Source organism: Lonchura striata, chromosome 2 (genome assembly GCF_050655825.1).
Source record: "Lonchura striata isolate lonStrDom1 chromosome 2, ASM5065582v1, whole genome shotgun sequence".
NCBI classification, from domain to species: Eukaryota; Metazoa; Chordata; class Aves; order Passeriformes; family Estrildidae; genus Lonchura; species Lonchura striata.
The window spans coordinates 769,681-793,008 of NC_140704.1; the positions used below are offsets into that span (position 1 = coordinate 769,681).

Below are 23,328 nucleotides of genomic sequence, written 5' to 3' on the forward strand. Positions count from 1 at the left end.
TTGGATCAGCAATTAGCAGGGCAGGAGCACCCAATAATGCCGCTGGGCCCGCGTCCCACTGCCAATTAAAGCGGCTGGATCCTCACCCGTGTGGTTAATTAAAGTGCTAAATGGGACTGGATCCTCATCAGGTAATTAATTAATGGGGTTGGATCACCATCCCAGCGTTAGTTCATTGGGCTGGATCCTTATCCCATCATAATTAATGGAATTGGATCCCCATCCCATCATTAGTTCATGGGACTGGATCCCCATCCCATCATAATTAACAGGGCTGGATCCCCATCCCATCGTTAGTTAATGAGACTGGATCCCCATCCCATTGTTACTTCCCATGGCTGGATCCCCATCCCATCGTTAATTAACGAGGCTGGATCTCCACCCCGTTGCCCATGAAGGCCACGCTGGCTCTGGATCCCCATCCCATTGTTAATTAATGGGGCTGGATCCCCATCCCATCGTCAATTAACGAGGCTGGATGCCCACGCCGTTGCCCACGAAGGCCACGCTGGCTCTGGATCCCCATCCCATCATTAATTAACGAGGCTGGATCCCCGCCCCGTTGCCCACCAAGGCCATGCTGGCTTTGGATCCCCATCCCATTGTTAATTAACGAGGCTGGATGCCCACCCCATCGTTAATTAACGAGGCTGGATGCCCACCCCGTTGCCCACGAAGGCCATGCTGGCTCTGGATCCCCATCCCATCGTTAATTAACGAGGCTGGATCCCCATCCCATTGTTAATTAACGAGGCTGGATGCCCACCCCAGCCCCGAGCCCTGGTCGCAGGGTGCCCCCTGCCCCTTTCCTCACCCCCGCGCTCCTGTGGCAGATTGGATCCCTCTGGGACACTCTGGGACATTATTTGGGGCATTTGCGAGGGGTCTGTTACTCTCTCACTGTTTCCTCTTTCCTTATCAGCACTTTGGGAAGTGCTGAACATCCACTGAGCACCTAAAAATAATCTGCAGTAACAGCAAATTTACAGCCCATAACCACCAAAATCCACAATTTTTGGTGCCATTTTTTGCCTCCAAGCATGAATTTGAGTTGTTTCACACTTCATTCACCTTTCCATTTGCTCCAGCAAAGCTTTTGTAACCTTTCATCACGAGTTTCATCATGGAAGCAGGGATTGCCCTGCTGAGAGATATGCTGGGACTGGAGAGAGGATCCTGGAGCCAGGGATGTGCCAGGGAGATTGGAGTGAGGATCCTGGAGCCAGGGATGTGCCAGGGTGATTGGAGAGAGGATTCTGGAGCCAGGGATGTGCCAGGGTGATTGGAGAGAGGATTCTGGAGCCAGGGATGTACCAGGGTGATTGGAGAGAGGATTCTGGAGCCAGGGGGATTGGAGTGAGGATCCTGGAGCCAGGGATGTGCCAGGGTGATTGGAGAGAGGATTCTGGAGCCAGGGATGTGCCAGGGGGGTTGGAGTGAGGATCTTGGGGCCCGGGAGGTGCCAGGGGAGTTGGAGTGAGGATTTTGGGGCCTGGGAGGTGCTCAGCCACCACTGGAGGCCAGGATGCTGGGCTGTGGGCATCAGGGGCATCCCACGGGGTGGTCAGAGCCGGGAACAGGGGATGGAGGTGCTGCCGGGGTTCAGCTCCGCGGAGCCGCCGGGCATCGCTGCCAGGCACTGCGTGGGCTCGGGAGCGGGCTGCCACGGGAGAAGGGGACAGGGCTGTGGACATCTGGGGAAGCCCTGAGCTGCAGCTCCCTGGGAAGAGAGCAGTGGGAATGAGAGAGGGGTTCCCTCGGCATTCCCTCAGCGTTCCCTCGGCGTTCCCTCGGTGTTCCATCGGTGTTGCCTCGGTGTTCTCCCTTGGCATTCCCTCGGCATTCCATCGGTGTTCTCCCTCGGCGTTCCCTCAGTGTTCCCTCGGTGTTCTCCCTCGGCGTTCCCTCGGCATTCCCTCAGCGTTCCCTTGGTGTTCTCCCTCAGTGTTCCCTCGGCGTTCCCTCAGTGTTCCCTTGGTGTTCTCCCTCGGCGTTCCCTCGGTGTTTCCTCAGTGTTCCCTCGGCGTTCCCTCGGTGTTCTCCCTTGGTGTTCCCTCGGCATTCTCCCTCGGCGTTCCCTCGGTGTTCCCTCGGCATTCTCCCTCGGCGTTCCCTCGGCGTTCCCTCAGTGTTCCCTCGGTGTTCTCCCTCGGCGTTCCCTCGGTGTTTCCTCAGTGTTCCCTCGGCGTTCCCTCGGTGTTCTCCCTTGGTGTTCCCTCGGCATTCTCCCTCGGCGTTCCCTCGGTGTTCCCTCGGCATTCTCCCTCGGCGTTCCCTCGGCGTTCCCTCAGTGTTCTCCCTCAGCGTTCCCTCGGCATTTCCTCAGTGTTCCCTTGGCGTTCCCTCAGTGTTCCCTCAGCATTCCTTCAGTGTTCTCCCTCAGTGTTCCCTCAGTGTTCCCTTGGTGTTCTCCCTCAGTGTTTCCTCAGCGTTCCCTCGGTGCTCCCTCGGTGTTCCATCAGCATTCCCTCAGTGTTCCCTCGGTGTTCCCTCGGTGTTCTCCCTTGGTGTTCCTTTGGCGTTCCCTCAGTGTTCTCCCTCAGTGTTCCCTCGGTGTTCCCTCGGTGTTCCCTCAGTGTTCTCCCTCAGCGTTCCCTCGGTGTTCCCTCAGCATTCCCTCGGCATTCCTTTGGCGTTTCCTCAGTGTTCCCTCAGTGTTCTCCCTCAGTGTTCTCCCTCGGCGTTCCCTCGCCTTCCCACAGATGGATTCCTGTAGGGAAGATGGAGAGGGTGAGGGTTTGGCTGAGGCCCTGCGGCCGCTCTTCTGCCCTCATTCCCGATTTCTGCGTGTGTTTTACCTCTGAAATTCCCCATGCTGCTCTCCAGCCGGGCCCGGGTCCCCGGCGTGCCCCGGAGCCCGCTGCTGCCGGAGCCGCCGCCGCTTCCCTTGGATGCCCCCCGTCCTGCCAAAGCTGGGGCTGAAGGCTTCTCTCAGAGCCCGGCTCGCTCTGCTTTGTTCCCCCAGCCTCCCGGGGGGCTGGGAGCCCCGCTCCGCTCCCCGGAGCTCCGAGATGCTCCCTGCCCCGTGCTGGAGCGGAATTCCTGCAGGAGAGAGCCTGGCCCGGCCTGGCTCCCGGCTCCCCGGGCCTGTGAGAGCCAATTCCACCGGCCAGGGGCTCCCCAGGCTTGTGAGAGCCAATTCCAGTGGCCAAGGGGCTCCCCGGGCTTGTGAGAGCCAATTCTGGTGGCCAAGGGGCTCCCTGGGCTTGTGAGAGCCAATTCCACCAGCCAGGGCCTCCCTGGGCTTGTGAGAGCCAATTCCACCAGCCAGGGGCTCCCCGGGCTTGTGAGAGCCAATTCTGGTGGCCAAGGGGCTCTCTGGGCTTGTGAGAGCCAATTCCTCCAGCCAGGGGCTCCCTGGGCTTGGGAGAGCCAATTCCTCCAGCCAGGGGCTCCCTGGGCTTGTGAGAGCCAATTCCTCCAGCCAGGGGCTCCCTGGGCTTGTGAGAGCCAATTCCACCAGCCAGGGGCTCCCTGGGCTTGTGAGAGCCAATTCCAGTGGCCAAGGGGCTCCCTGGGCTTGTGAGAGCCAATTCCAGTGGCCAAGGGGCTCCCCGGGCTTGTGAGAGCCAATTCCTCCAGCCAGGGGCTCCCTGGGCTTGTGAGAGCCAATTCCGGTGGCCAAGGGGCTCCCCGGGCTTGTGAGAGCCAATTCCTCCAGCCAGGGGCTCCCTGGGCCAGGGCAGCTCCTGCAGGTGCTCTGGAGGTGCCCTGGAGGTGCCCCGGAGGTGCCCTGGAGGTTCTCTGGAGGTGCCCTGGAGGTGTCCTGGAGGTTCCCTGGAGGTTCTCTGGAGGTGCCCTGGAGGTGCCCTGGAGGGGCTCTGGAGAGGCTCTGGAGGGGTTCTGGAGGGGCTCTGGATGTCCTCTGGAGGTGCCCCGGAGGTGCCCTGGAGGTGCCCTGGAGGTTCTCCCTCCTGGCTGCATTTGTATGCGAGGCAGCCCCGCTCAGCTCCTTTGTCTGCCCGGTCACGTCTCCCTCCCTGTGGCACTTCCCTCCCGGCTCCTCAGGAGCCGCAGAGCCCAAATGCCTTGGAAATCCAACAGCAAATCCTCTCTTTTTCTCTCCACGGTGGGAAGGGGACCAGAACCTCATGCAAAGTGCAGCTGCATCTCTCAAAACACCTCTTGTCCTTCCTAATATATTCCTTCCCACATCCCAGGACTTGTTACCGTGCGAAGGCAGCGAGGATTTTGCTCTTGGAACTGGTGCCCCTTCCCTCCCATCTGCTCCGTGCCTATTTCCAGTATTTATCATGGAGCTCTTTCCCAGAGGAGCCATATGGGATCCATAGGTATCCACGCTGCTTCCAATGAAGCCCCCGTGGCAGAGCAGTGGGTGAAAAGCAATTCATGCCCAAAAGTAGAAAAAAATCCCCCATCAGAACAGATAAAACCAATTAATCTTGCAGTGTTTGAGGCGATTCCCAAGAGCCTGGCAGGGAAGGGGAGCTGAACCCACCAGGTTTCACGAGGTGAGTGTGTGAAAAATTATTTTTAGGGAGAAAACACTCGGATTCACCTCCCGTGGTTGTTGCTTATTGCTGAGCTATCCAGGATGGATTTCAGCGCACAAATCCCATCCCACCCCAGCAAAAGGAGGTTTTTCTTCTCCCAGGACACCTCGGCTGTTGCTGACACAATGCCAAGAGCTCTGGAGTCATAAAGGATCACCAGACCTGCGGGGCCAGCGGGGGTTAACAGGAGCAGATGTTGGCCGGGTCAATGGCCGGGGAAGAAAAGAACGGGACAGTTCTGGGATAAATCCCTCCTCCTCAATGAAAAATCCCTCCTCCTCAATGAAAAATCCCTCCTCCTCAATGCCCGCCCTGACGGCAAAGAGCAGCTGGAAGGAATAATGGATGAGCTGAAGCAGGTGCTGGATTTCTCTGCAGAAATGCAGGAGCCAGAGTTGGAAAAGAATTGCTCAGGCAGGCAAGGATCGGTGGGGCAGGCAGCCTCCAGCCCTCCTGCCTTCCCAGAGCCCTTCTCTCGGGGAAAACTCAGGGAAAACCGGTCTCTTTTGGACCTTCCCCTCTGCTTTGGCTTGGCTGGGTTGGGAAAAGTGCTGCCAAATCCCCCAGGTTTTTACAAACTCTGCACATCATGGAATGGTTCGGGTTGGGCCGCAGGGACAAAGCACAAAGGGCGGGACAAGGAAAATAAATATGGATTTAGATCCTTAGGGCATGGCAAAATGGCCAGGACACCTGAGCTGCCCCTAAAAAGATTCCAAACCACGGAGCAGCATCAGTTCCTGGCTCCCTCCTTTACCTTCTCCTTCTACTGCTCGCCTGAGGCCAAATCTTCAGGATGGAGTTCTCACCTCGTGGTATTCCTCGTGCTGGAAGGTTTCATGGGAGACTGATACAACGGGAAAATACAAGAAAAATAGAGGAAATTTATGCTTATTTTTCCCCATTGTAAATCTTACTTTTTGCTTGCTTTTATCCATATAAACAAACATATCTCTGGTGAAAGGAGCAACTGAGAAATGTTGGAAAGAATGACGAGGGCTGAGCTGATCAACCTGCTCTGCACGCCCTGGCAGGGGGAGGGAAGGGCTGGGCTGACATTTCTGATGGAAGAAAAGCAGGATCACTGAGCATGAGGCCACAGGGGCTTCGAGAGGTCGCTGAGACGAAGCAACACCTGCCACCAACAAAATCCGCTCAGCTTCAACCTTCCCTGGCAGATGCTGGTCCAGCCTGCTCCCAAAAACCTCTCCTGGCATTCCTTCCCAGCCCCCCTTGGTTCCCACGCCGTGTCCCCGTGTCCCCCAGGCGTCCTTGTCCGTGCTGCTTCTGCCCATTGCTCCTGGCTGGGGAGAACCCCGGCCTTGCTCTGGGGTCTCGTGTGATGGAAAAGTCTCTCCTCCAAGCCGAGCTTCCAAAGAAAAACTCTGCAGCCTCTTGTCATTCAGCCTCAAGGCAGTTTATTGTGAGTTATCTAAAAGATTTTCTTCTGGGGCTGCTGTGGTTTGCTCACAGCTCAGGCAGAGGCACACACACACCCTGACATCCTCTCTGTCTGTGTCTTCTTCTTCTCCCTCCCCACCCAGGGCTGCTGCTCTCTTTTATATGATATATTACATGTTACATGTTTATAGTTTTCCCCCAATACCTACTACCTATATTACAAAGTGCTTTTCTACTCTAAACCAATCTGTGAGTGCCAACATCACCAAGAACATGGAGGTGAGGAAGAAGAAGGAGGAAGAACAGGATCAGCCCACTTTCCTCCATCTTAGAACTTCTGACCCCCATGTACAAAGTAAAAACCCCCTGGACAGGTGCTAAACCCCCCCTGTACAATACTAAAAAAATTTCCCTCTGTTTTGTAACTACTTTTACTATCCCATCTAACCCTTTGTGAGTGCTTGTTCCACCTCCAAAGTTGGTAACTCATCCCATGGCTCAAACCCAAAATCCCAGCTGTTTGCAGCTGCCTGCCAGGGTCTCAAATGCTTCTGACCAAGACCTGGAACCTCTAAAAATGTCTGAGGGACATTTTGAGTTCCAGCACTACAGCAACAATCTCTGCCTTTTCTCCCGAATCCTTCCTGAAATCTCCTCTTTTCCAGCAACCCCCCCAGGTTGGACTGCTCTTGCCTGCTGTGGCAGGCACTGCTGTCTCGCTGCTTCGCCGTGCTCCTCAGCCCACCAGATCCTCCCATCTGCCGGCTCGTGCCTCCACGTGAAGTTCTCAGCTCTGCCACCACAGCTGCATTTTCACGCTGCATTTCTGTAGCTCCCAGCAAAAGGTGATGGAGACTCCTGGGTGCTCCTGCAGGATGGCTCCAGGCTCCTTTCAGAGATGCAGATTGCACACACAGAATGAATCTCGGAGTTCTGGAGTGGGCTGGGTGGGAAGGGACCTTAAGGATCATCCCATCCTGGGGACACCTTCCACTGTCCCAGGCTGCTCCCAGCCCCATCCAGCCTGGCCTTGGGCACCTCCAGGGATCCAGGGGCAGCCCCAGCTTCTCTGAGCAGCTGTGCCAGGGCTGGACACCCTTTCCATGAAGGGATTTGCCCAAAATTCACCCTGAACCACTGGCACAGCTTGAGGCCCTTCTCCCTCGTCCTGTCCCTGTTCCCTGGGCGCAGAGCCCGACCCCGCTGGCTGTCCTCTCCTGCCAGGAGCTGTGGGGTCCTCAGACACTGTTCCCACATCTCCCTGGCTCTCCTGTTCTCCCACTGCCCACCCCTCCTTGCTGGATCTCTCTTCTTGCTTCTCCTGGACCTTCTCCCGTGGCTTCCATCCCATCTTTCCATACGTGACATGCCCCAAACTGGACTGGCTCTTGGAAACCCTCAGCCCTCCCTTGTGCCACCAAACAGCTCCCAGTTGGCTCTAACTGGTTTTTACCAAACAGCTCCCAGTCGGCTCTAACTGGTTTTTACCAAACAGCTCCCAGTTGGCTCTAACTGGTTTCCCAAGCAGCCCAGGATGAGTTCTGAGGGTCAGAAGCAGTCTGGCTGTGCTGTTCAATATTCCCATTTTTCGGTTGCCGCTCTCTCGGCAGCAGCAGGGCACCTCATTATTGTGGTGGGCATCTGCTGGCACTTGGCACCTCTGAAGGCTGGGGGTTGAAGAGGTTTAAAACATGCCAGTGATCCTGCTGAATTCCCAGCCTCCTTCGCCAGCCGCCTTCCTCCTTCCCTGGGTCCAGACCAACGCTGCCTTGCTCATTCTCCTCCTGCTGATGGAGCCTTTTCTTCTTCTCCTTAATGATTCCTCCCAATTTCCATCTCAATTTGGCCTTTCTGATGTCTCCCCACATGCTTATGCTCCCCTCGTAACTGTCCTTAGTAAGCTGACCTAGTTCCCACCTCCCATAAACCTTTTCCTGGAGCCTGAGGTCAGTGAGGAGCTTGTGATGCAGCCAGGCTGGTTCCTGCTACGTTTCCTATTGGGAATTCCTGTGTGTGCTGCTCGCAGCGTTCCTTTCAAGTCCCGCCAGCTTCCTTTACTCCTTTCACTCCTAAACCTGCCTCCCACCAGATCCCGCTCCCGCTTCTGCAAACCTCTCAGCATCCCTTGTCTTTATTTTTCCCTTCTCTCCCACAGCCCTCCGTGAGGCTGTGAGCTTGGCCGCCCCGCGCTCAGCCTTGGCCACTTTTCCTGCTGCCTTCGTGTTCCAAGGCAGTCTCTGGTGCTGGTGGCTGGCAGTGCCTGCTCCGTCCCCCTCCCAGTGGCACCAGTCATCCCAGTGGCACCAGTCAGTCATCCCAGTGGCAGAGCAGCTGCTGGCCCAGCCCTCGCTGGCGTCAGCGGGCGCATGCCCAGCTCCTCGTTCCCACACTGGGCATTTTACAGTTCACCGAGTTAAGAGGATTTTGCTTTTCTCCTCCCTTTAAATCCAGCACGGAGAGGGTTTAGCACTGGAACCGCTCCCGGTTGCAGCCAGGCTGTGGCTCATGGTGACTGGTGTTTGGTGTTTCCCAGCACTGGGATCCCATCTGCACAAATCCCACCAGGTCCCTCCCAGCACTGCTGGGACACCGGGATGTCCCCAGGCTGCTCCCAGGAGCTCCCCACAGTCACCTACAGGACACGTCCCCTCCCAAACCTCTGGCTCGCTGGGAAGCACCCCAGGGCTCAGCACACAACGCTCCTGTGCTGGGGTCAGCAGAGCAGCTCCCAGGGATGCTCCAGAAGAGTTTGGGAATGGTTCCTCAGGCCTGATCCTCCTTCTCCTGGGAGCTGGGACAGCCAGGCTGGGATCCATCCCACCACTGTAGCTCTGTGTGACTGGAGCCACCGGCGAGCAGAGCCAGACCATGCCACGCTGGAAGATGGGGGACAGAAGCACCAGGCAGGGGAAGGGACACAGCCTGCCTCATCTTCCAAAAATTCCTGCAAGGGAAAGGCTGTGGAGCCAGCCCTCGGGCAAGGAAATGTCCTCGGAGGTGTCTAGATGGGGACAAGGGACAGCATGGCACTGCCAGCTCCTGGCACCTCAGGGAGGGACAGACCCACCTGTAATCCCAACGGAGAACGTCCTGTGCTGAAGGTGTGGGGCACAGCTTGGGGTGCGTGGGGGCTGACGGGGACCACCGAGCTGCTGCCACCCCCTCCTCCAGCCCTTCATGCTCCTGAGCAGCACGGTGACTCAGAACACTTGGTTATGAATCCAGATTTGGTTGGTGAGTTGGGACTTTTGGCAGTGAGGACTCAGCCAGCGATGGGAACTCTCAGTTCCAGGTGAACCTGCCCTCGGACCATGAATGTGAGCTCTTGGTCCATGGATCAGGACCCTGGGTGGTGAGCTGGGCCTCGTTTGGTGGATCAGGACCCTGGGTGGTGAGCTGGGTCTCCTTTGGTGAATGGTGACCCTGGGTGGTGAACTGGACCTCGTTTGGTGGATCAGGACCCTGGGTGGTGAGCTGGACCTCCTTTGGTGGATCAGGACCTGGGTGGTGAGCTGGACCTCCTTTGGTGGATCAGGACCCTGGGTGGTGAGCTGGACCTCGTTTGGTGACTCAGGACCCGGGGTGGTGAGCTGGACCTCCTTTGGTGGATCGGGACCCAGGGTGGTGAGCTGGGCCTCCTTTGGTGGATCGGGACCCTGGGTGGTGAGCTGGACCTCGTTTGGTAGATCAGGACCTGGGTGGTGAGCTGGGTCTCCTTTGGTGGATCAGGACCTGGGGTGGTGAGCTGGACCTCCTTTGGTAGATCAGGACCTGGGTGGTGAGCTGGGCCTCCTTTGGTGGATCGGGACCCTGGGTGGTGAGCTGGGTCTCCTTTGGTGGATCAGGACCTGGGGTGGTGAACTGGACCTCGTTTGGTGGATCAGGACCCTGGGTGGTGAGCTGGGTCTCCTTTGGTGGATCAGGACCCTGGGTGGTGAGCTGGGTCTCCTTTGGTGGATCAGGACCTGGGGTGGTGAGCTGGGCCTCCTTTGGTGGATCAGGACTCACCCCATGGATCCCCACTCCAGAGATTTTGCTGCAGCAGCCGGAGCCTGTCAAGGGAAGAAAGGCTCCTTGTCCCGGGGTCGTGGCTCTGGCCCTGTTGTGTGTCTGCGAGAGAAAAGAGGATGGCAGAGAGAGGAGTCCAGCCCCGCTGCCCATGCCAGCCCCGCTGCCCATGCCAGCCCCGCTGCCCATGCCAGCCCCGCTGCCCACAATGGGCCCATCTCCCTCCAGCCAAGCAGCCAAGCATTGAAATTTAATAGCTCAGGCCTCTCTGCATCGCAGCGCTGAGGTCTGTGATCAAAGCCCCTGTGTTGCCTTGCTTGCTGGGAGGCAAATTCCTCCACAAGGCCGTGAAATCCGTGCCCGCTCCTCGCCCGTGTCCAAGCGGGCACTGATGGGAGCCCTCGGATAACCCCGGCCATCCCTCCAAAATCCACCCCTCCAAAACCCATCCCTCCAAACCCCGGCCATCCCTCCAAAATCCACCCCTCCAAAACCCATCCCTCCAAACCCCGGCCATCCCTCCAAAATCCACCCCTCCAAACCTCGGCCATCTGTCCATCCCTCCAAACCCCGTCCATCCCTTTAGTCCATCCCTCCAAACCCTGTCCATTTGTCCATCCCTCCAAACTCCATCCATCCCCCCAGACCCCAGCCATCCCCCCAAACCCCATCCCTCCAAACCCCGTCCATCTGTCCATCCCTCCAAACCCCGTCCATCCCTCCAAACCCCGTTCATCTCCCCAAACCCCATCCATCCCCCCAAACCTCGCTCCTCCTCCTCTGGGAAGGCAGAGGGGATGATGAGACCCCGCGGGCTGGGCTGGGCCGGTGGCCCCGGCAAACGGAGGCACGGCGGGGGACACGGAGCCAGAGCCGGGCAGCCCGGGCTCACGGCCGGCCGGAGCAGCAGGACGGAGGCTGCTGGGCCCCCGGGACACCGGAGCGCCCCGGGAAGGTGAGCAGGGTCCGAGGGAGCGGAACAGCCCTGGGGAGAGATGGGCTCAGAGCAGGGGGACAGGGCACAAACCCCAGCCTGGGCAGGAGCAGGAGCATCCTTAACCCGCTGGAATCCCCAATCCCAGGAAATCCCTACAGCCCATGGGCAGAGCGGCTGCAGCTGCGGATGGCTCCTGAGCCCAGGGCACCTCGGTGGGGTGGGACTCCTCCGTGGGGCTCCTCGGTGGGGTGGGGCTCCTCGGTGGGGTGGGACTCCTCGGTGGGGCTCCTCGGTGGGGTTGGACTCCTCGGTGGGTCATCCCTCACGGCTCCGAGGCAGGGAGCTGAGAGCCACTGCCTGGCTTTGCAGAGGGGACTGTGCCACCAGTGCCCACCCGGCCACGCTGGGCTCCTGGGAAGGGACAAAAACGGGTGGCGAGGGAATGTGGGCACTGCTCCAAGGTGGGCAACTCTGTGTGGAGGTCCAGGGTGGAGGGGCTGTGCCAGGCTTGAGGGTCTGTGCCATGTCTCCCTCAGCTCCGAGGTGGCACTGTGCACGATGTGCTGTGCCAGTGTCACCTGCACAGTGACAGCAGCCACGGTGGGTGGGCTGTGTCACCCTCAGCTCCGTGGTGACACTGTGCACGGTGTGCTGTGCCAGCCTCACCTGCACAGTGACCCTCGGTGCCACCATGGCCAGTGTCCCCAGGCAGAGTGTGGCTGGACAGACCCACGGACACCGTCAGGGAGGATCCCCGCGAGGAGCAGGCGGTTTCCAGCCCTGGCTGGACTCGCTCCTTGCCTGCCCCACCCCACCCCGTGTCTGCCTGCATCCCACCTTGCTGATCCTCCACGGGCAGCTGGAGATGAGGGGTGGCCTTCCCCACCCCGCAGTGCCCCTTCCGTCCCCCACCCCACCCCACCCTCAGCAGGGCATCACTCTGGGATCCCCGGTGCCCTCTGGCACACACCCCTGTCCTCACACAGCCGGTTCTCCTCCTCGCACACGAGCACAGACCCTCTCTGGTCACAGCGATGCTCGCCCCACCCCAGCTCCCCTTCCCTCCCTCCCATCCCTCGGGAAGCTGCTGCCAGCCTCTGCCCGTGCCAGGGCATCCCACCTGGCTGGGGGTTTGCTCGGCATCCCACCAGCACGCCCCTCTCCCTCCGTGCCACCCTTTTCTTGCCCTGGCCACGTCCCCAGCGCTTTCCCCGTGGCTTTACCTGTCCTGAGCTCCGTGCTGGAGGGGTGGCACAGACCCAGCCCCGCCGGGGTGGATGCTGCGGCCGGGGGAAGATCCTGAGGATTCCACAGCGGTGAGCCCTGGCCGCGCCCGCCGGGATCCCACCAGGTTCTTAATCCCCCGAGAATGAATTTCAGCGGCTCCCGGGTGGAATGTCACCGGGAACACCCGGTCCGGGTGGAATGTCACCGGGAACACCCGGTCCACGCGGAATGTCACCGGGAACACCCGGTCTGGGTGGAATGTCACCGGGAACACCCGGTCCGGGTGGAATGTCACCGGGAACACCCGGTCCACGCGGAATGTCACCGGGAACACCCGGTCCGCGTGGAATGTCACCGGGAACACCCGGTCCGCACGGAGCTGCGGCTCTGGCTCCCCCCGGCCCGGAGAGCGCCGGCGGCATCCCCGGTGAGGGGATCGAAGTGTGAGTGGATCATTGATCCCTAAATGGGGATCAATGTGTGTGTGGATCATCGATCCCGGTATGGAGATTAATGTGTGTGCGGATCATTGATCCCGGTGCAGGATCGATGTGTGTGTGGATCATCAATCCTGGTATGGAGATTAATGTGTGTGTGGATCATTGATCTCCAAGTGGGGATCAATGTGTGTGCGGATCATTGATCCCGGTGGGGGGATCGATGTGTGTGTGGATCATCGATCCCGGTATGGAGATTAATGTGTGTGTGGATCATTGATCCCGGTGCATGTATCAATGTGTGAGTGGATCATTGATCCCGGTGCATGTATCAATGTGTGTGTGGATCATTGATCCCGGTGCATGTATCAATGTGTGAGTGGATCATTGGTCCTGGTATGGAGATTAATGTGTGTGTGGATCATTGATCTCCAAGTGGGGATCAATGTGTGTGTGGATCATTGATCCTGGTGCATGTATCAATGTGTGTGTGGATCATTGATCCCCTTTGCATGTATCGATGTGTGAGTGGATCATTGATCCCCAGTGCATGTATCAATGTGTGTGTGGATCATTGGTCCTGGTATGGAGATTAATGTGTGTGTGGATCATTGATCTCCAAGTGGGGATCGATGTGTGTATGGATCATTGATCCCAGTGCATGTATCAATGTGTGAGTGGATCATTGATCCCAGTGCATGTATCAATGTGTGAGTGGATCATTGATCCCAGTGCATGTATCGATGTGTGTGTGGATCATTGATCCCGGTGCATGTATCAATGTGTGAGTGGATCATTGATCCCAGTGCATGTATCAATGTGTGTGTGGATCATTGATCCCCTTTGCATGTATCAATGTGTGTCTGGATCATTGATCCCTGTGCATGTATCAATGTGTGTGTGGATCATTGATCCCAGTGCATGTATCCATGTGTGAGTGGATCATTGATCCCGGTGCATGTATCGATGTGTGAGTGGATCATTGATCCCGGTGCATGTATCAATGTGTGTGTGGATCATTGATCCCAGTGCATGTATCCATGTGTGAGTGGATCATTGATCCCGGTGCATGTATCAATGTGTGAGTGGATCATTGATCCCGGTGCATGTATCAATGTGTGTGTGGATCACTGATCCCCTTTGCATGTATCAATGTGTGTGTGGATCATTGATCCCGGTGCATGTATCGATGTGTGAGTGGATCATTGATCCCCGTGCAGGGATCGATGGCTCCGTGTCCTCTCTCCCAGGGGCCCGCAGCGCTGGCACGTGTGTGAATCCCTCTCCAGAAGAATCCCGTTCCTGCTGGAAGCACGACGGAGCCGCGGCCGGAGGGGAGGGTGCTGGGCGTGCCGGGGGTCCCTGGGGAGAGATCCCTGCACCGTGCCCGATCCCAGGGATGGCAACAGGGCCGGCCTGGCCTTGCCAGAGCCTCTGGGACAGTGGCGCTGGTTCTTCTCCACCCAGATGGAAACTGGGGGCTGATAACCCCGGGGTGTTTCACCCCAAATCCCACCGACACCCTGGGCAGCTGCACTGAAGGAGCCTGTTGGAGCAGGAGCGGCTGGGAGCTGTCACACCGAGTGCAGCCACGTTGTTTGGGGTGACCTTATGGGGACAGGGCTGGAGCAAACCCTGGTGCAGCCCAGGCACCTCCACCAGACGTCCTGAGGTGTCCCAGCTGTTCCCAGGCGTGCCCAGGGCCAGGATGTGCTGCGCTCCTGGCCTGGCAGAGGCAGGAAGGTGCCTGGAGAGGGTGACAAGGAGGGGACCAGGCACCCACCACCCCCGGGTGACGCTCAGATGGGACCCTGTGGAAGCAGGGTCTGAACCTCTGTCAGGAGACATGGATGTCCATGCTGGGAGACTGCTGGCACCGGCAAGAGGCTTAACTTTAAAAAAAAAAAAAAGGTTTATTTATTTCAAGATCTTACTTTTTTTTTTTTTTCCCTCTCCTTTTTTGTTGTTTTTACCTGTATTTCAAAAAAAGTGGGGCGAAAGTACAAAAAAAGTCAGTTGCGGGACGGCAAAGGTTTAGAAATCACAGCGCGGAACGAACCCAAGCGAGAAACACGGAGCACGAACCAAACACCCCCACCACGACACGGCCGAATTATGACTGGAACTTTTGTTTTCCTCGGTACAAACCACACCAAAGCATGCCACGGAGCGGGAAGGGAGGCGGGCCGGGGGAGAGCTGCGGCCGGGGGCGCCCGGCTCCGGCCCCGCCGGCCCGGCCCCGCCGCTCACGTCAGGTTGTTCTGGAGGCAGTTGGGCTCCCCCGCGTCCTGCTCCCCTTTGCCGCCCTCGTGCTTGGGCGACGTCGAGTTGTGGATGTTGAACGGCTCCTCGTCCTTCAGGCAGGACTTCAGCGAGTCCTGCAGCTTGTGGGGAGCGCTGGGATCGTCCTGCGGGAGAGAGGGGCGTCAGGCAGGGCCGGGATTGGGGGCGAGACCCAGGGGATGTTCCCGTGTCCCCCTGACCCCGTGCAGAGCCGCTGGACGGGACAAATGACAAATGTCCCCTCCCGGTGCTGGCGGCGCGGGGACAGCGCCCGACGCCCCCGCGGTGACCCAGCACAGCCTCCCCACCCCGGGGTGCTGCGGCTCCCGAAGCGCCCAGGAGCTGTGCCAGCCCAGGAGCCCGTGCCAGCCTCGGGCACATCGCCCCGGCCACCCCGCCCGGTTCCTCCTCCCGGCCCGGCGCGTCTCCTCGTCCCCGCCACAGTCAGGCACTCCCGGGCGCTTGGCAGGAGCCCAGAGGGGTTGGCTTTATTGCGGTTCCTCAGCGTACAGCCCGTGCCCCGCGCCGCTGGCAAAGCCGGGCTCGCCTCTTCCCGACGTCCCCGCTGGAGCATCCTCCGTGCCAGGGCCGGGCTGCGCCCGCGTCCGTCCCGCACCCACGGGAGCAGCGGCCCCGCGGGCACCGGCGCCGGGCTCCGGCCGTGCCCACACGGTCCCACGGGGCGGGCAGGGCACGGCAGGGCAGGAGGAGCCCTGGCCGTGGTGGTTACGGTGCTCCCGGTGCCACGCCGAGAGCGGCAGCCGGACGGGGACACCGAGGGCCGGCGTCACACCGGGGCAGGATCCTCATCTCCCGGGCAGTGCCGTCCGGCCGGTCCGGAGCTGGTGCCACGGGCTGCAGGATCCCCAAAAACCCCTTTCCGGGGGTGCTGACCCCGCTGACCCCTCCTCATCCTCGGAGTGCTGCGTCCCAGGCACCGTGTGCCAAACCCTCCGACTCCGGAGGGGCCGAGGGATGCGGCAGAGCCGCCGGGGAGCGGCACCGAGCTCATCCCGGGCTTCATCCTCTCGGCAGCGGGGAGGGAGCCGGCCCCGGAGCCTCCTGCCAGGGCTGCTAAAGGCGCTGGGGAAGCGGGGAGCACGGCCACGGGCAGGGGAAGAAGGCTAAAGGGACCTACGCTCCTCCTCCGGCCCGCGCTCCGCCGAGCCCTTCGCTTCTCTCTGTTCCGAGCCGAAAGACAGCAGGTTGGCAGGGCACCCCGAGCGTGCCATCCTCCAGGGTCACCGCTGCTCCTGCCCAGCCGTGCCACAGCCACGGAGCCTCGCCCGCCCCGCTGTCCCCTCCCTGAGCTGGCACGGCCACCCCTGCCACCCTCACACGGAGCCAGAGCCATCGGGAGCTCGGGATGTGGCTCCTGAGGAGCCACACAGGGGACGGGGAAGGGACAGGGGGTGACACCACCCCCCTGCCTGGCCTAGGCCCAGTTTAGGTCACCGGGGACCCATCGGCGAGGGGACAGAGCCGTGACCATGACAAGATGGGACAGAGCTGTGGCCACGGCAGGATGGGACAGAGCCGTGACCACGGCAGGACGGGACAGAGCTGTGACCACGGCAGGGTGGGACAGAGCTGTGACCACGGCAAGGTGGGACAGAGCTGTGACCACGGCAGGATGGGACAGAGCTGTGACCACAGCAGGGTGGGACAGAGCTGTGACCACGGCAGGGTGGGACAGAGCTGTGACCACGGCAGGATGGGACAGAGCTGTGACCACGGCAGGGTGGGACAGCAGGGCAGCCCTGGCATCATGGGGGGTTCAGAGGGTACCAGACAGAGGGACAAGGACGGGACAGGAAGAGGGACGGGGGGACGGTGCCACGCGGCTCCTTACGTTGGGGTGGGAGCCCTCGGCGATGGTGGACAGGGAGAAGTTGTCGTTGTGCAGCTCGGACGGGGTGCGGTATCTGCGGGGTCAGGAGAGCAGCGGTGAGAGCAGGACCCCCCCACAGCCCCACCCACGTTTTGGGGTGACCCTGGTTTTGGGGGGTGGGTAATTGTTCCCAGTGCTGGAGGTCTGGAGAGGTAGATGTCCCCAGAGATGGAAGTCTGGATTAAATAGCCCCAGATCTAAGGGCTCTGGAGGGATCCATCTTCCCTACTCTGGAGGTTTAGGGTTTTATACCCCCAGCTCTGAGGATCTGGGGAGCTAAATGCCTCCAAGTCTGGGGGCTTTGAGGACTTAATATACCCAGAGATGGAGGTCTACGGGCTTAAATGTCCTGAACTCTGGAGGTTTGGGGACTAAATGTCCCCAGGGATTGAGCTGGGGCTAAAGGAGCCCAGTGTGACATTTTGGGGGGCTCGGTGCCCCCAGCTCTGGGGTTTTGGGGATAGCTGGGCTGGGCAGGAGAGCGGGAAGGGCAGCCCGGGGCAGGGCTGGAGAGGGAGACCCGGGAGCTGGCACCGAGCTTCCCTGCTAATTACACTTGGCATTTCCAAACACTAATTAACAGCTCATTAGGGACCGGGCTGGGAAGGCTCCCTCCTCCCTGCTGCGGGAGCTGGGCAGCAGCGGCTGGGGCTGGGGGGTGACCCCAAACCCTCCCTGTCGCCCCCCAGCCCTGTCCCCAAGCCGGGCCGTCCCCGATGGCCGCCCAGCCGGTGTCGCAGCTCCCAGCTCAGCAGATTAACCGGTGCCAGTCAGGAGCAGCTTTAAGGGATTAGCGCGGAGCGGTCTGCCGCCTCCGGCAGCTTCCCCAGCCGCGGCCCCGGGGCTCCCGGGCTGGCAGCAGCGGGGCAGGGCCGCTCGGGCCCGGCCCGGCACTCACTTGGTCTTGCGCAGTTTGCTGTTCTCCGTCTTGAGCAGGTAGAGCTTCTTGGCGAAGAACACGGTGAGCATGAAGAGCAGCAGCACCACGAGCGCGGCCGAGCCCACGGCCACGCACATCACCTGGAAGTCGGTGACGATGGACTCGCAGCGTGTGCCCTTGTGCCACGTGTAGTCCTGCGTGTTGCACCTGCCGGGGGGCGCGGTCAGAGGCGTCCCCCCGCCCCAAAACGCGTCCCCCCGCCCCAAAACGTGCCCCCGTCCCGCAGAGCATCCTCGGGGGATGCGGTGTTCGCTCCTGGGGGGTTACGGGTGTCAGAGGGGATGATGAGCGGGTCCCGAGGGGGGTGACCCCGAGTGAGATGGGGACACCGGGAGGGTCCCCGCGTCCCCCCGAGCGGGCGGGCCCGGTGCCAGCCGCAGGGCACCGGTGCGGGCGGCACGGCCGGCGTCGCCTCCCGGCGCAATCTGCCGGGGCCGATTAGCGCGACCGCCCCGCAGCCCCGGCTGCATGGCCCTGACCTAATTCCTGCCCAGCCGCCGCCCGCGGGGCAGGGAAAGCCCCCCGCAGCCGGCGGGACGGGATGGAGAGCCCGGGAACGGGGGGCCAAGGGGGCGGGAAGGCTCGGAATGGAATGGAAAAGGAGTTGGAAAGAGTGGGAATGGGGTGTTGGGGGGATGGAGAGCCCAGGGATGGAGCACAGAGAATGGAGAGCTCAGGGAGGATGGAGAGCCTGGGAATGGAGTGCGTGGAGAGGGAGGCTCCAAGGACGGGGTGTTTGGAGGATGGGGAGTGGGGTACACAGTGGATGGAAACCCTGAGAATGCCGGGCCGGGAGGATGGAGAGCCCAGGGATGGGAGAGGGAATGGAGAGCCCAGGAATGAGGTACTTGGGGTGGGACAGACTAGGAACGGGGTGAAAGGGATGGAGACGCCAGGAATGGGTTGCAGGGAGATGGAAGCACTGGGAATAGCGTGCATGGGTGGTGGAGATCCCAGGGATGGGTACAGGGGGATGAAGAGCCCAGGGATGGGATGCATGGAGGATGGAGAGACTGAGAGTGAGGGTGTACAAGGGCTGGGAGGACTGGGAATGGGATAGATGGGAATGGAGAGCCTGGGCAAGGGGTGCAGGGGATGAAGAGCTTGGAGATGGAGTGCAGGGGATGGAGAATCCCGGGGTGGGTGCAGGGGATGGAGAGCCCCGGGATGAGTGCAGGGGATGGAAAACCCCGGGATGGAGTGCAGGGGATGGAGACCCCCAGGGTGGGTGCAGGGGATGGTGAGTCAGGGATGGCGAGCCCGCACAGCCCCAGCCCGCCGGGCCCCGTCCCTTACCGGCAGAAGGCCCCGTGGCTCTCCACCAGGTAGCACTGGCCGCCGTTGTGGCAGTAGCTGGGGACGAGGTCGCAGAGGGAGCGGCAGGAGCTGTTGTGCCGCACGTAGCCGCTCCGGCACTCGGAGCCGTTGTCGGGCGGGCCCCGCTCCCCGGGCCGCGGCCAGCCCGTGGGGCCGCCCCCGGCCGGCGGCGGCGGGGCCGCGGCGCGGTGCCCGGTGGGCCGGGGGTCCCGCGGGCCGGGCGCGGCCGAGGCGGGCGGCCGGTAGCCGTTCTCGTCCTCCAGGCCCCCGGCTTCCTCCTCGTCGTCCTCCTCGTCGTCCTCCAGCTCGTCCTCGTCGTCCCCGTCGGCGTAGAAGGAGGTGGTGGGGTAGAAATCCGCGTCGTCGAAGGGCGTGAAGTCGTCGTAGAGCTCGTGGAGAGCCCAGGGCGTGGCCGCCCCCTCGGGCTCCCGCCGCCGCGCCGGGCCCGCCGCGCCCCGGCCGCCCCCGGGGAAGCGCCCCGGTCCCTCGCCGCCCTCGAACAGCTCGTAGTAGTCGACGTCGATGATGTCGGAGCCCGTCCGCTCGGCCGGCGCCTCGGGCGGGCCGGTGGCGGCGGTGCCGGGCTCCCGCAGCCACGTCAGGTCGGTCCAGCCGCGGGCGCCCTGCGCCGGGGCCGGGCTGGAGGCGGCGGCCCGGAGCTCCGGGGGACCCCCCGAGTCCCCCCCGGCGGCGGCCACGGGGCCGGGCTCGGGGCTGCGCGGCGCGGCCGAGCCCCCGGCCGCCGGCAGCGGCTCGGGGTCGGCGGAGCCGGTGGCGAGCCGGGGCCCGGGCGGGCTCGGCAGCGCGGCCGGGAGCCCCCCGGAGCCCCCCGGGCCGGGCGGGGCGGCCGGCGTGGGCCGATCACCGCTGCCCGGCTCCTCGGGGCTGCCGAGGGCCACCGGCACCGTGCCCCCGGCCCCGGGCCAGGTGACGGCTCGGGGGGGCACGGCGCTGGCCTCGCCCTCCGACGGCTCCGTGGTGGCCGTGTCCCCCCCGGGGGGCTCTAGCTGGGGTCCTGCCGCGGCCCCGCCGCCGCTCGTGCTGTTGCTGGGTCCCCCCGGGGCGTCTCCACTCGCCAGGTCCCATTTCGGGGGGCTGCTCTCCAACGAGCCCTCCCAGGCTCTCCCCTCGCCAACGCTGGAGTTTTGGGGGGGCCACGCGGATGCTGATGGGGGGGGCAAGGAGAGAAAGAGGTGTCAGAGGTGCCCCCGCACCCCTGCGAGGACGTGGCAGCCTGGGGGGGTCCAACAGGTCCCCACCTGCTCCGCCCTGCACCCACCTGGATGCACGAAGGACCTGGGGGTGGGGGGGGCTGCGCCCCGAATCCTTGAGCCTCTCCCGGGGTCTGATGGGGTGAACCCCACAGAAGCCCCCAGCTCTGTGGGTGCCCTCACAGAGGCACAGCCCCCCCAACCCAAGTCTTCCCCGGCCCTGCCCCTTCAGCTGCCCTTCAGGGGGCTCCATCCCCCTGCAAAGGGATCCAGCCCCCCCTGCGAGGGGAGCCAGCCCTCCCCAAAATAAATCAGCCCCCCTTAAGGGGATCCAGCCCCTCCCCAGGTAGATGCAGCCCTCCTGTGGTTCTGGTAAGTGCACTCCGTACACGCCCCGGGCTCCGGCTCCCCGCAATGGGATCCGGCCCCGCTCCCCGCCCCGCGGATCCGGCCGTGCGGGGGGATCCGGCCGTGCGGGGGGATCCGGCCGTGCGGGGCGATCCGGCCGTGCGGGGCGATCCGGCCGTGCGGGGGGATCCGGCCGTGCGGGGGGATCCGGCCGTGCGGGGGGATCCGGCCCCTCCGGCTGCTGCGGATGCGGCCGCTACACACAACGGGCTCGGCCCCTGCGGCGGGATCAGCCCCTCCGCAATGGAATCCGGCCCCTTCCGAGGGGCTCAGCCCTCTCTGCCTCCCGCACGTCCATCCAGGCGCACACCGGGATCCAGCCCTCCCCGCACCGGGATCCAGCCCCCTGCGAGCCGATCCAGCCCTCCTCCGGTTCCTGCCAGTGCACCCCATACACGGAGCCAGATCCCGCCCCTGCAAGGGGATCCAGCTCCCGGCAAGGGTATCCAGCCCCTTTCCAAGGGTATCCAACTCCCCCTGCAATGGAATCCAGCCCCTTGCAAGGGGCTCCAGCCCTTCCCCGGCTCCTGCGGATGCTCCCCCTGCACACGCGGGGATCAGCCGCTGCCGCAAGGGACCGGCCCCGGCGAGGGGATCCCGGCCGCCCTGCAGGGACCCGGCCCCGGCGAGGGGATCCCGCCCTTCCTCCAAGGGGATCCGGCCCCCGGCAAGGGGATCCCGCCCTTCCCCGGCTCCTGCAGACGCCCCCCCCCCAAAAAGAGGATCCAGCCCCGGCAACAGGATCCACAGCATCGCCCCCCCCGCAGTGGGATCCAGCCCCGGCCGGGGGGATCCACCTTCCCCGGGGCTGCAGCCCCCGCAGCGGGATCCGGCCCCGGCCGGGGATCCCCCCAGCCCCGCAGCCCCCACCGGGGATCCCCCCGCGCCGGGATCCGCCCCCCCGCGCCGCGCCCCCGGTCCCGGTCCCGGTACGCACCGAGGGCGCCGATCGCCAGCAGCAGGGCCAGGGCGCGGGGGGCGCGGGGGGCGCGGGGGGCCATGGCGGCATGGAGGGACCCCGGCTCCGCCAGGGGCCGGCACCGGCAGCGGCTCCGCCCGCCCCGCTCCGAGCGAGCCGCGCCGAGCCGAGCGGAGCCGCGCCGAGCCGGGGGGCCGGGCCGGGCGGCGGGGGCGGGACCGCGGGCGCGGCGGCGGCTCCGGGCACGGGCACGGGCACGGCACCCCGCGGGCAGCGCCGGGGGGCGCAGCGGGGACCCCAGCACCGGGGAACGCGCAGCCCGGTACCCCAGCACCGGCATCCCCGCAGGGGCACACCGGGGACGCGTCCCGGCAGCCCCCAACACCGAGGGACGCACATCCTGGCAACCCCAGCCCGGGCATCCTCGGAGGGCACCGGGGCACATTTGGGCACTCCCAGCATCGGGGGGGACACCCCCCGGAAGCCCCCAGCCATCCTCGGGGAGGGACAGCGGGGGACGCATCCCGGCACCAGCGTCCCGGGGCACAGAGGGCACAGAGGGCACAGAGGGCACCCCCTGGCACCGCTGCCCCTGGGGGGACACCGGGGACCCGTCCCGGCACCCCCCAGCAGTGGGGGATCCCATCCCGCAATCCCCCAGCGCCGGCACCCCTGCCTGACCCCCCAAACTGCTCCTGCATGGGGCGGGGACCCCCTCCCCGTCCCCAGCTGGTGCGGGGGTCCCGCCCCGCGCCCACCCCCGCTCCCGCACCGGCCCGGGCGGGGCTGTGCCCCCCGGCAGAGCCCCCCGGGTCGGGCTGGACCCTCCCTGTCCCCCCCGCGCCCCTGGCATTGCCAGACCGGCCCAGTAGCCACCAGCTGCCGCCACGGCCTCTGTCACGCGTGGCCCGTCCCGCGGGCACCGTGGGCACCGTGGGCACGGTGGGCACCCTCCCACGGGCAGGGGGCTGCGCCCGGATGGAGCCGGGGAAGAGCCGGGAGAGGAGAAGGGCGCGGACATGAGTGGCCACGGCCCTGGGCACCCCCGGGCACCCCGGGCACCCCGGCCACCCCCGGGCACCCCGGGCAGACCCCGGCGCCGCAGGGCAGGGGTGGCGGTGCCAGGGCAGCTCCCGGGGACACCCCGGGCTGCTCCGGGCCCATCGGGGCTCCTCCTCGGCTGTCCCTGCCCCGCGGGCTCCGTGGATCCCTGCAAGGTCACCGCGTGTCCTTGGCACCTCCACCCGCAGGAGTGTGCCCGCCCTGGCTGCTCCACAGCCCGTGTCCCGCGGCGGGCACGGCCCACCCTGCATCGGGGTCCTGCACCGGGCACCCCAAATCCCGCACGGGACAGCCCATGTCCCAAATCCCACATCCTGTATCACAAATCCTGCACAGGGCAGCCCATGTCCCAAATCTCACATCCCGTATCCCAAATCTCACATCCCATATCCCAAATCTCACATCCCATATCCCAAATCTCACATCCTGTACCCCAAATCTCACATCCCGTATCCCAAATCTCACATCCTGTATCCCAGATCACACATCCCACATCCCAAATCTCACATCCTGTACCCCAAATTCCGCACGGGGCAGCCCATGTCCCAAATCTCACATCCTGTACCCCAAATTCCGCACGGGGCAGCCCATGTCCCAAATCTCACATCCTGTACCCCAAATTCCGCACGGGGCAGCCCATGTCCCAAATCCCACATCCTGTATCCCAGATCTCCCATCCTGTATCCCAGATCTCACATCCCACATCCCAAATCTCACATCCCATATCCCAAATCTCACATCCCGTATCCCAGATCTCACATCCCATATCCCAA

General features: G+C 63.0%; 1 protein-coding gene and 2 long non-coding RNA genes across 4 annotated transcripts; 1 reads left to right on the forward strand and 2 right to left on the reverse strand.

Annotated features, from left to right (window-relative positions):
- Positions 1–5,909: 5,909 nt before the first annotated feature.
- LOC116183188 (uncharacterized) lies at positions 5,910–9,641 on the reverse strand. The gene is made up of 2 exons (XR_004147727.3): positions 8,983–9,641; positions 5,910–6,858 (listed from the first exon to the last, which is right to left on the reverse strand). It is a non-coding gene; the product is annotated as an uncharacterized LOC116183188 (long non-coding RNA).
- Positions 9,642–10,182: 541 nt separating this feature from the next.
- Positions 10,183–14,452, forward strand: LOC116183187 (uncharacterized). The gene is made up of 2 exons (XR_004147726.3): positions 10,183–10,878; positions 13,775–14,452. It is a non-coding gene; the product is annotated as an uncharacterized LOC116183187 (long non-coding RNA).
- Positions 14,453–14,637: 185 nt separating this feature from the next.
- Positions 14,638–21,684, reverse strand: CSPG5 (chondroitin sulfate proteoglycan 5). Of its 2 annotated transcripts, none has more exons than XM_077790046.2 (5): positions 21,512–21,680; positions 18,935–20,120; positions 17,597–17,785; positions 16,660–16,732; positions 14,638–14,932 (listed from the first exon to the last, which is right to left on the reverse strand). In XM_077790046.2, the coding sequence occupies exons 1-5, from the start codon at positions 21,573–21,575 to the stop codon at positions 14,771–14,773; spliced, it is 1,674 nt and encodes a 557-aa protein (XP_077646172.2). In that variant the 5' UTR covers positions 21,576–21,680; the 3' UTR covers positions 14,638–14,770. The 2 variants fall into 2 exon arrangements, with proteins under 2 accessions (XP_077646172.2, XP_077646173.2); XM_077790047.2 differs by lacking the exon at positions 14,638–14,932 and adding an exon at positions 15,270–15,988 and having other exon boundaries at positions 21,512–21,684.
- Between the last annotated feature and the right edge of the window lie 1,644 nt (positions 21,685–23,328).